Source organism: Thunnus thynnus, chromosome 14 (genome assembly GCF_963924715.1).
Source record: "Thunnus thynnus chromosome 14, fThuThy2.1, whole genome shotgun sequence".
Lineage (NCBI taxonomy): Eukaryota > Metazoa > Chordata > Actinopteri > Scombriformes > Scombridae > Thunnus > Thunnus thynnus.
In genome coordinates, this window is record NC_089530.1 from 12,107,167 (window position 1) to 12,119,263 (window position 12,097).

Consider the following 12,097-nt stretch of genomic DNA (forward strand, 5'->3'; position numbering starts at 1 on the left):
CAGAAGTTTCTTCTCAAAAGATCTTAGATATGATAACATAATTGGCTTTTTTTGGGGGCAGATGGAGAAGTCTGTGATGCTCTATTCATAGCCTTTTTGCACAATAGTCAGATACAATAAACTGCTGCTTTCATTTCTGATGTCTACATGTGTGCATGGATTATTATGTATTTCTAAGACAAAAAAGGTCTGTTTAATTGTGCCAGCGTCATTACAGATTATAACACCTTGATATTAAAGAGATAAATAAAGGTTGATCTCTTTAATTTGGATCATAAAATGTGGCGTGACTGGCAACTTCACACAGCAATTTCAGTATCCTCTTGTAAAAAACATATTTAAACTGACTTTTAAATTCGGTTTTTATATTGTACTATCTATGTATGCCGTAACATCGAGTTTTCCTACTTTATCTCCCCTTAGCTTTATGGTTGAAAAATCATCTTATTCAACAGACTTGAGACCATTCCCCCAACATTCAGCCTGACATATTTTCTATTTTTGGACATTTTGGGATCCCTACAAGAATTTAAAATGACGTTCTATGGGTTTATAAATGTTTGGCTGCACAAAAGGATCTTGTAATAGGGGATTTAAGAGGTTAAAAGTTGTATCACTATGCGTCTTGTGGTCAGTGTGAAAACCCTGCTATGCAATAATCAACTATTGTATCAGACAAATGTAAATGTCAGTGATATAAATATTTTAGATAATGTAATTATTATATTCTGCATAATTACATGTAAATTTTGGCATTTGATAGTCAAGCTGAACTTTTAGCTGAACAAGCTGAATTTTATAATTCACATAATAAATACAGAGTGAGAGTGAATCGCCATATATGATGCCACAGGGGAAATTCCTACTGATGGATATGCAGTTTTGGACTAGTAGTCATGTTTCATATCGGACTGTAGAGAAACACGATAGGCTAAAACACAAAACTATAATATACTAAAACCTCTGTTTAATTAAAAAGAGAGTATTATTTCTGCTACTTTCAAAAATCCAAGAATTATTTAGTTTTTTGCTTTCTAAATGTGCACAACTGTCAATATCTCATCCTGCCACTAGGGGACGCTGCTGTTATTTCATCCCAACAAAAAGGCGGAACACGACGTGGCAAGTAAACAGCTCACTTCCTGTATATTTGTAGTGTATTGACATCTTAACATCCGCTTCACTCAGTCATATCCTTACGTCTGTCTAAACCCGACTCTTGTCAGACTTTGTAGTAGCTTTGAGTTACTCACACAGGCAGGTGTTAGTGTGAAGGGAGTCCGGTGTCTTACATGAGGAGCGGGCTGTAGGAGCTCAGCAGCCGGGACAGGAGATGATGGCCGGGCTGCTGCTGGTGCTCCTCAGTGGGTTGCTGGAGGTCTGCAGCGGCGTCTCTGCGAACAGAGGGGGTTATCCGTCCTTTACGGACGAAATCCCTTTTAAAATCACCTGGCCGGGCGCTGAATTCTCGCTGGTATGAAAGTATGAATAACACATTGTTATCAGCTGGAAGAAGTGTTAACTGTGACCAACGTAGCTGTGGAGTGCTATCTTCACAATCAGGTTCCTCTTTCTTTTATACCTGACGTTATGCCTTCAGCTAACTAGCGTGTGTTTATTAAATTGCAGCCAACATCAGGTGCACTTTACCGCGAAGATGACTTCGTCATTATGACAACAACAGAGAAGGAGAAGTACAAATGCCTCCTGCCCTCCCTGACAGCTGGAGACGAGGTAAGAGGCTGAGAGCCCCGTCAGGCTTTGTCTGTTTACATTTAATGCAGGATTAAAATGTTCTCACTAGTTTAAACAGGTATAGGACTGTCCCTTTCTTAATCAGCTCATACATATATATCAACTGTTTCATAAGAAATTAGGTGTAGGGATTTTATTGCCCTCATAATAATAATAAATTGCAGACATAATGACACAGGTTATTCACATATAAGGCAGAGCAGCTAGATAGTGGTCTAGACAGCTGACAATGAAGTCATTTTATACAGCTCGACTTTATCTCATAAGGTAATGCAAGCCTGCTAAATTAAGTATTTTCTGTCTGGGTCACAACCCAGATTCTGTTCGGTATTCTGTAAGGTACGCTGTAAGTTATAAAAGTTGAGAAACAAAGCATTCTTTATTCATTCTTTAAACATTTTAGAAAGGTGAAATTTTGGAATACTCTGCAGTTTTGTTAACAGAGATGTGCCGTCTGTAGTGTGTACTATCTAGTTGTATCAGACCAGGCTGTGTCTTTCATTGACTGAGCTTCAATACACTCACATGATCAGACAACTGAGATTTCTCTCTCTTCCTCTAGAAGTAGGGTGTTGCTATGAATGGGAGTGTTAATTTTAATTATATGATAACAATCTACATTATGCTATTTTTTGTTCTGTATTCCTCTTGCGACGACTTGCACACCTCCCTATATGCTGCCTTGTCTCCGTCACATTGGGGCATTTGTCTGGTGTCTTTTGTCGTCTCAGGATGATGATAAGGAGTATGGTGGGCCCAGTCCAGGAGAACTCCTGGATCCACTATTCAAACGAAGCAGCTGCTCTTACAGGGTGAGACTAGTGATGTTTCAGTTCTATTTTGGTCTAATTTCCCTACTACTCTCAGTCAAAACTGAAACTGTGTTCAGCTGGAGGTCATGCCACATTAGCAGAGCATAACCAAAAACATTCTCTTTTCTCGATAACATTGCAGATTGAGTCATACTGGACATATGAAGTGTGTCATGGAAAGCATATAAGACAGTATCATGAAGAGAAGGAGACGGGTCAGGTTAGTATTCTGAATGGATAAAATTGTTTTCAGAAGCTACCTCTTAGTACAGTATGTGCTGAAAGTAATCGTGTGTTTCCACAGAAAATAAGTGTTCAGGAGTACTTCCTGGGGAATATGGCACAGAAGAGCCAAACTACAGAGACAGGTACATTATTTGAGAGTATTTTTTCTGATACATTTTCTCAATATTGTTACAGTGTTATTGAGAGCTAAAGCAAGGATTTTTTCAGATAAAGTTGAAGAGGCAGAAAATGTCAAATCAGCAGCTGAAACAGAAGTAAGTAAAATAACACACCTTAAAAACCAACCAAATCCAGCCAGGCTTGCTGTCACCTCTCACATTTGTCGCCTCTTCTCTGTTTTGTTCTCTTTTTGCTCTGGCGTCCAGGTGCCCTCTAAGAACATAGAGGGTCAGCTTACTCCGTACTATTCGTTGGAGATGGGCAACGGGACTCCTTGTGTGCTGAAACAGAACCAGCCACGCGCGACATCTGTGCTGTACGTCTGTCATCCAGAGGCCAAGCATGAGATCCTGTCTGTTGCTGAGGTCACGACCTGTGAATATGAGGTGGTGGTGCTGACCCCACTGCTCTGTGCACACCCAAAATACAGGTAGAGCTGTCACAACAACTTGTGCTTCAAGGAATATGCCTCTGTTTTGGATATTGTGAATTGCATTTTCCAGCAGATGAGATTCCTGCTTACATCTTAGTGTTTCCAAACTTGATATTATTCCCTGCAGGTTCAAGTCCTCCCCGGTGAATGCCATCTTCTGCCAGGCTTTGGCCGGCTCCCCTCTGCAGCCTCAGCGGCTCGCCCAGTTGGATAAGGAGACAGAAGAGCAGCTCAAACCTCCTTTCAGCGCCACCGCTGAGAACAGAGAGGTGAGAGATTCACAGACAAGACAAGGGAAGGAAAAATGGGTACTGTGTGTACAGATGATACCCAACTCATTTATATCTATGATATGTTGCAGGAGGAGGCCTCACCTGTGAGAGAAGAAGCCTTCACTTCCACTCACAAACCCATGACTGTGGGTGGGCAGACTCAGGTCACTGTTGGCACCACTCATATCTCTCGCCTGACAGATGACCAGCTGATCAAGGAGTTCCTTAGTGGTTCATACTGTCTGCACGGGGTGAGGCATACTCAGCCATAGCACTGAATAGTGTTTACTAAACTACACAGTAGCATATAATCATCTTAATGTGTGTGTTTCAGGGGGTAGGGTGGTGGAAATATGAATTCTGTTACGGAAAGCATGTCCATCAGTACCATGAGGTAAGAGTCAAATGTAAAATCAAATGTATTTGTAGTATCAGTTTAAGCTTTTCAACTTAGCTGTAGGGCAACAACCATTCAGTCAATCTGATGATTATTTTCTCTTAGTTAGGTCTATAAAATGTCAAAAAATTACCCAACATAGTTTCTTAAAGCCCAAGCTGATGTCCTCAAATGACTAGAACACAATCCAGTTTTCACATAAGACAAAGAAAAGTAGAAAACATTCACAATTGACAACTGTTAAATGTTTTGGTGCTTTTGCTAAAAAACTTATTTTAACAATCAAAATGGGTGCTGATTTATTGAGTAATTGTTTAAGCTCTACTTGGCTGTCAAATATGTAAAAGTTTTAGATTTTTAATTGCATAAAAGTATGAACATTGCATCTTTAACCAGATATAAATGTTCCTCGGTTTCTCAGGATAAAGAGCAAGGGAAGAACATTGTGGTGGTTGGGAGCTGGAATGCTGAGGAGCATATTGATTGGGCCAAGAAGAACGTCGCCCGATCCTACCAGCTCAAGGATGATGGAGTGCAGAAAGTCAAGTATGCCATAACTTTTAACCCTAACCTGGATTCAAATAAAACCCTGCTGTTGTTAATTTCTCTCTGTTTTCCATTGTAGGTTGGTTTCCCACTTTTATGGGCACGGGGATGTGTGTGATCTGACAGGGAAGCCCAGACAAGTCATTGTCAAGCTCAAGTGAGTAAACAGCACCAGTTCAGTGTCACTGCCGAGTCAACGCATGAGGAAGACAATACCCTGATGTTTCCCTATTGATTCACTCATCTCATTTCTCTTCTATCTGTCAGATGTAAGGAGTCTGAGTCTCCCCATGCTGTCACTGTCTATATGCTGGAGCCTCAGACTTGTCAGTACATCCTAGGGGTAAGTTCACTAGTAACCAGTGAGTCTCATTCACTGAAAAACACACTTGCTTCACAACATGATGAGGTTAACTTCGGTTTGGAAAGAAAGAAAAAGTATTATTTTGAATTATAACCTATTTATTCATTTACACCCTAGTTCACGAGGGTGCATATGACCAGTTTAATAAAAGTTATTTACAGCAGACATTTTAACATGTCAAACACAGGTGACAATAATAACATTATTAATTGCTGCAGTGCATTGCAGTAATTACTGAAACTGAGCCATCGTTAATGTTAAGAAATCCCTTTGCTTTTCCTGCTATGACAAGTCAAAACAAGTGCTGTGAAAAAGGTCTGTGAGTCTGATTTATTTATTTGGAAACAATAAAGAAAAAAAGATTCTAGCAAAGCTATAAAGATTCAGGTTAGAAAAACCAAAAGTATTTGACAATAAAGGGAGAAAAACTGGTGACATTGATAAAATTCATCATATTTGACTGTAAACACCTGTAGTTGAATTTAAATGTTTCGTTTGCACATCGGAAACTAATGAGAAACATGCAGCTTGTGTTCCTGATAATTTTATTTTTAAATCATGCGTCAGGGAGGTGTGAAATTTTCTCGCCTTCCCAGGAGGGCAAGACAGAAAAAAGTTTGGGAATCACTATTCTGAGTTAAACAGCTTTCAATTCTGTCTATCAAGTATCTATTCATACCATATAACAACTACTGGCTGCAAATTTCTTCTTCATCTAATGATGCTGATGCAGCCACAGGAATAATAAAAAGAGGGAGGAGGTCAACCTACAGGTGATTGATGTCCTTTTCTTTTTCTCAGGTTGAGTCTCCGGTAATATGCAGGATACTTGACACCGCAGATGAATATGGACTTCTCTCAGTCTCCAGCTAAATTGACAAAGATCATATGACAGTGAGAGCGTATGAAGGACATGGAGAGGACAGACAGAGAACGGTTCACTCGAAGAAAGACAGAAGCTTGTGTGGTGGAGGAAGAGAGGTGCCCATGACGCTGCACTAAAAGTCAATATAGAGGTTAAATGGTGGTGAAAGTTGATCTTGAAGCTGGACTTCATGGAGCTCAGGAGCAGAGACCCACCAGAGGCCCTGATCTGTGCAATGGGCCATGCTTCATCCTCCAGCCAGTTAGTTCAGACTTTGTGAAAACAAAAGGAAACGGGGCCGACACCTCACTCCATGAGGAAGTGGATTTATTGCTTGTACTTCATATCTACGCTTTCACTTTGTGTTAATTTGTGGCAAAGGAGTGATGAATCAGGGGATTCGTAAGCATCAGGGGAATCAACAAAACTCATGGTGGTTTTATTGTCTAAGTTCTAAGTTTTATTGTTTAAATTCTGTATTGTGTGTGTGTGTGTGTGTGTGTGTGTGTGTGTGTGGAGGGGGGGTGATATGAAATGATTAGCTGCTTGATTTTGCACTTGTAGATATGAGAAAAGGCAAGTCTGAAAATGTTATGCAGCAGTGAGAATGTGTGCTGTGTTAATTTAGAGAATGAGTGAGTGTAACTTATGTGTTAGAGGATGCTGTGGAATAGCAAAAAAAAAAAAAGCGAGTATTTGATTAAAAATTTGTTTAAATTTGATATACAGAATGTCTGTGGGTCCCTATAAGAGGTATTCTGTGGTTTTATGAATATGCACACTGGGATCTGGATCACTGCTGTATCACAGGGACAAAACCAATACCTTTGCAGCAAAGAATAAAACTAAAACATGAAATCTCATTTATAGTTTTGCATTACCACAGTACCAATATTTGACTTAGATATAAAGACAGCATGGAAACATTTGTTTATTATGTCAAGGGATATCTAGTCAGTTGCCATCTCATTGGCAGAAATAAAGTTTTTTATAATTAAGTGACCTCACTCTTTAAAAACATGGCATCAGAGTGAACCATGTGAGGCACTTGTAAAATAATAAGCCTGTCATCTCCCTCCTGGAAAGAACACACTGTATGTTGATCCCCCAATGAAGGACATCTGGTTTAAGTTGCCATGGTGAATTTAAGGCCACCAGAGGGCGCTGACACCATGAGTATAGTATAATATCTCCTTAGGCAAACCTTTTTTTCATTTATTCAAAATAAAACAATTGGTACAGTATAAGTGTCTTCACAATTTAAGGTCAAATTAACACCAAGATGTAGAGCAGCAGCCACTTAAGTTATTTGCATTGTCAAACTCCGGCATTTTTAATTTTCAAAAAATGGCTAAAGCTGTAACTTCACTATATGCAGCAAAGACCTCCAGGTCAGCACTCATTTAAAAGCTAAGCATGTGGACATTTACTGAAATACTTTCAAAAGAAGAAAGATTTTCTCTTATATTCATATGTCAAAGAAAAACAATAGCAGTGAGCCATAAAAGGTTTTCATATCCTTAACATGAGCATAATGACAGGTGTATAATCCCAGCAGACATGAGGACTAACATACTGATAGGCAACCTGCATCTCTATCTGAGGTTCAAAGTTCATTCTTGATTGGAAATAGCAATTGAGAAAGCAATATCACCACAAGGTCCATTTAGAAGCTGTTCTGGAGCTTTCAATCATATTATCTTCATCATTTATATGGATGAGTAGTCCTTAAAGTTTGCAGAAAAAATAGAAATATGAACATCTACAATTCCATGACAACTGGGCAAACTTCATCCCACTGATGAAAATCATGTGATATTGAAAGCAACAGCTGTAAATGGACCTGTGATGAAAATATTCCTATTTCTAACATCTCTATAACATTTCTATTCCACTGACTCTGCTGCAAATTAATGTTAAAACAGTGAAAGCACAGATCCACTGCACTTGCCAAACATTTATTGAGTTAAAAAGTGTATGAGGTTCACAAATACAATTTTGTTAAGAAGCAAAAAGTCCATCAAAGTGCAACCACATGCCATCAACAGCCATGTGTGGGCCTGTGCAGGGTTTTATAGCAGCCTGACACTACAGCGGCTGATTGCAGTGCTCAACAACTTCAACCAGAGAGGAGGCAGCAGTGAAACCCACTATTGCAGTCTCTGGCTGCGATGAAAACCTACAGAGTCTTGGGTTATAATGGCACATGCGTGCGCAACACAGGGGTAAAATTATGTGAAAATGCAGTATCTGTTGAAAAAAGTCAATAAGTCCATTCAATAACAATAATAACTTTTTGTAACAGACACTTTCATTACAAATCTCTTGCGTCTAATTCTGCTTCTTTAATGTTTCCACTCATGTAAACTTTACATGTATTTCCACTGTAGAAGAGAACAAATGGTTAATACTGAGTCCAAATACATAAGATCGGCTGTTATTGTGTTACTCTTTTGATTCACATTTTATTTAAAGCCATGGTGAGATTGTCCAAACCCTTCTGTTTGGCAGCTCTTTGTTTAGACTGAGGGAATGGGGATCTGGTGCACTGAGGTGCTTTCAAAGTCTTGTAGTGCGTCTTGGTGAGTGTGGTAGTGCATGGCTACATAAGACTTGGCAAAGGCAAATGTCTGAGAGCTGACAGGCTGCAGGCTGGTTGGGGAGCTGGGCCCTGCAGAGGGACTGCTGTTGTATATACTGTAGTAGGGCTCAATGCGGGTGTTGATAGGTGTAGATGTACTTGGGGGGCGAAGTTTGCGCACACCCGTGGCCCTTGGACTACCAGCACAGTCTCTGGAGTGACTTGGCCCACAAGCCTGGTCTACCAGCCTCCTCTGAGGCTTGGGTGACAGTACATAGGCTGAATTGGTCTCATGATGGGAGGATTTATTTCTATTGACTTCCAGACTGCCCTTTCCCATCGCATGCAGGCGAGTCTTTTGCTTGCAACAGAGAAACCCCAGTGCTGCCCACTGAACACAGCACAGCACACGGCGGCGGAGGCCTGCACTGTTACGTGAGTACACAAAGGGATTGATGCCCGACTTGAGAAAAATGAGCACAAAGCCGCACAGTTCAAACTGGTAATGAGCAAAGCTACTTTCCGGTGACAAAACATCCTGTGCCAGTGAAATTCCCATTGGCAAGCAGCAAAGCAGCACGGAGAACACTATAACTACACAGGTGACAACTGCCTTAGAGTCTTTGGCTGTGGCCAAGTTGACTGTGGACACTAGCTGACAGCAGGTGGCTCCTTGGGCAGCCCCTGGAACCAGAGGCTGGCTGGTCCTGTTGGCATAAGAGTGTGTCTGAACATTCTGCAGTTTGTTGTAAGTCTGGTTACAGTAGAGAGAAGGGCCCTGAACAGCACACTGCATGCTCTCAAAGCCTGCTGCAATGAGAGGTGGCGGGGGCGGAGGGCATGTGGCATCGACGGTGATGATGGGACATTTCCTCACTTGTGCATTCTTCCGCAGTGTCTGAGCAATCATCAGATAGGATACAGAAACCACAGCTACACAGAAGGCAAAGTCTGCCAGGTAGACGTACAACACAACTCTGGCCTTTCCACCTCCCAGGCCAAAGTGGGGCAAGCAGGGTCCATCTCTGCGTGGGTATGCTCGCATGGTAAGGAGGGCAGCCATGGTGAAGCTGGATGTCCACAGCAGGGCAGTGAGGGCCAGTGTGCAGGGGAAGGAGGCGGTGCGGTTAGGTTGCTGCCCCAGGACCATGCGCAGTCTGTGCAAGGCAATGACAGCCACCGTCTCCAGGGACATGATGATGAAGCCCGAGCTGGTCAAGTGGAAGGCAAAGCAGAAACTCTTTGACACGCCATCCCCTCCGCCTGCATCCAGGAAGAGCACCAGCGCAAACATGGGGGCGGTCACACAGCAAATGAACAAGTCACAAAAGGATAGGTTGAGGATCATGAAGTCAAAGTTAGTGCGGAACTTGCGAAACGCTGGGTCGAAAAAGGACAAGAACACCACAAGATTCCCATAAGAGCCCAGGCAGAAGATGAAGATGAGGAGGAGAGAGCAGAAGGTCAAGGTAGCAGTATGGATGACGGCCCAACCGGAAGGGGTCTGCGTGCCTAGGGTGCCATTGAAGTTCTGCTGTCTTGGCACATCCACCAGGTCCGATGGTGTAACAGTGGTGTTCATGGTATTATTTACAATTTATAAGGATCCCACAGTTATGGATTTGAACATTATTATTCCTCTGTATGGAAGGAGCACATGAGGATGCCTCCGCCATTGCTGCCACCTTGGGAGAGTGCTACAAAGGATACAAAGTCATAGATTAGACATTATATCGTGCAGAAAATCACATTTCATGCTTGCAGTTATTGAAAGGGAGCAATTAACAGTATTACGTTATATAACATTAAATTAGAAGCTGTGATACACATAAGCTACAGTAGGCTATAGCTATGCACCATTGCATTTGACCAATTATACCGTACTCCCTCCTCTCCCCCCCCAACACACATACATATACACACACACACACACACAACGTCTGCTGAAATACAGAAGAATAATGCATACATCGGTTTTCCTATGGTATCTAGAGTTCAAGCCATTATACAGCTTGGATAATTTATATCGATGATGAGAAAAAATAACCTACCATCTGTAATCGATCGTGCGTCGATCATCATCATTTGATACAGCCCATCTTCATTTATGAAGCAGTGTGACAGTAAGTGAACGCACCGCGGCTTTGAAAATAAAAAAAAAAAACGTATTTCAGCAGCTCAATCGAAAAGTCCATTGATGAATACGGACATATGAGACGTTTCCTTTCATGCCCGTACGTTATCTAACGCGTATACAGCGCAGATACAGAATAGCTTATTCGTTTTCTTGGCGACATATCCATTCTTGTACAGGATCGACGGCCACTGGACGTGCACTGAAAAATGAGTATGAAGTCACTGCCTACGTATCCGGGCATGAGCATAACCACTGCATTCAAGTAGTCCATCTGTAAAAACTCACCCCTCTCCTCCCTGCTTATAATAATATAACAGGACAGCAAAGACCATGCTTTTACATCCTTTCAGACCGTTAATTTAACACCATATGCTGTGACACGACAGAATATTACGGCACTACTTTTTTCACCATACATACTGTATTTAATAGATTTAACCAAAAAATGGTGACCATATTAAGATAAGGGTAGCCGTTATCAAATATATTCAGGCCACAAATTTTTTGAATTTTAGCTGTAATAGCATGAAAATTATGGGTAATTTAATATGTATTAACATGTGGGGCTCTAAATAGACCTCACCTGTCAATATTTGGTCACTTCCAGAGTCGTTTATTTTTATTGTTGGCCGCCCAGTTTCAGATACATCCGCGCTGAGGAAACGTTCATGATATATAACATACTTACTTTGACAATATCAAAGTTCTGTTTAAACCAGCACTTACCACAATAACATTTTAAACTCCTGGTGGTAAGCAGACACTCATTTTTTTTTTTAGAACAGCGAGTCGTTACTCGGCACGACAAACTCGCAAAATGAAACACACACATTTACAAATAATATTAATACCTTTTTTTTTCCCCGCTTTGCACCGCCGTCCTTGGGAGCAGCAGCTCAACGACGTGGTTGCTAGGCGACACGTAGAGCGATGATTTCTCTGTGAGCGCATTAATATTTAAAGCAGGGACAGTAATCAAGTGCCACGGAGCAGAGGGCCAAAGGCTGTCAGGTTTGTGATATATATGGTCTGACTTGGTAGTGCGAAAATAAATTCTTTGTGGAAAAAAACCCAACAAAAAACATTGCCACATTGCAGCCACGATGCTCTGTGTGGTTTCGATAACCACATAATCCACTCAAAATGTGTTTTGCCTAATATTTCACTTCAATGTTTGACCTTTACTGTGTGCAGAATGGTGTATGTGCTCACAGTACAAGAAGGCTGTTTTTCAAATTCATGTTCAGGAGGGGAAATGTTTCTATATGCTTTAATCTGAGTTCAAGCCTCAGGTGTGATTTGACTTTTTTTTCGTGGAAAAAATATTATTAAAATATTATTCAATGTCATGTTTATGTCTAAAGCATCCCCAAAAACGTCCCTGATTTCAGAATTTAAAAAGACTATTTTTAAAGTTGAAGAATTTGGAATTACTCTATTGTTTGCATGCAATATTTTATGTATAAGACAATACAAATGATTTTTTTAACAAACAATTTATTGTCATTCAATAAGCAAACAGTACATCTA

General features: G+C 40.9%; 2 protein-coding genes across 2 annotated transcripts; one reads left to right on the plus strand and one right to left on the minus strand.

The window, feature by feature from the left end:
* Positions 1–1,099: 1,099 nt before the first annotated feature.
* erlec1 (endoplasmic reticulum lectin 1) lies at positions 1,100–6,712 on the plus strand. The gene is made up of 14 exons (XM_067609857.1): positions 1,100–1,474; positions 1,630–1,734; positions 2,487–2,567; positions 2,710–2,787; positions 2,872–2,935; positions 3,021–3,067; positions 3,179–3,402; positions 3,533–3,674; positions 3,767–3,928; positions 4,012–4,071; positions 4,496–4,620; positions 4,700–4,777; positions 4,888–4,963; positions 5,786–6,712. The coding sequence occupies exons 1-14, from the start codon at positions 1,334–1,336 to the stop codon at positions 5,855–5,857; spliced, it is 1,455 nt and encodes a 484-aa protein (XP_067465958.1). The 5' UTR covers positions 1,100–1,333; the 3' UTR covers positions 5,858–6,712.
* Positions 6,713–7,015: 303 nt separating this feature from the next.
* gpr75 (G protein-coupled receptor 75) lies at positions 7,016–12,056 on the minus strand. Its single transcript, XM_067609855.1, has 2 exons — positions 10,482–12,056; positions 7,016–10,127 (listed from the first exon to the last, which is right to left on the minus strand). The coding sequence occupies exon 2, from the start codon at positions 10,010–10,012 to the stop codon at positions 8,369–8,371; it is 1,644 nt and encodes a 547-aa protein (XP_067465956.1). The 5' UTR covers positions 10,013–10,127; positions 10,482–12,056; the 3' UTR covers positions 7,016–8,368.
* Between the last annotated feature and the right edge of the window lie 41 nt (positions 12,057–12,097).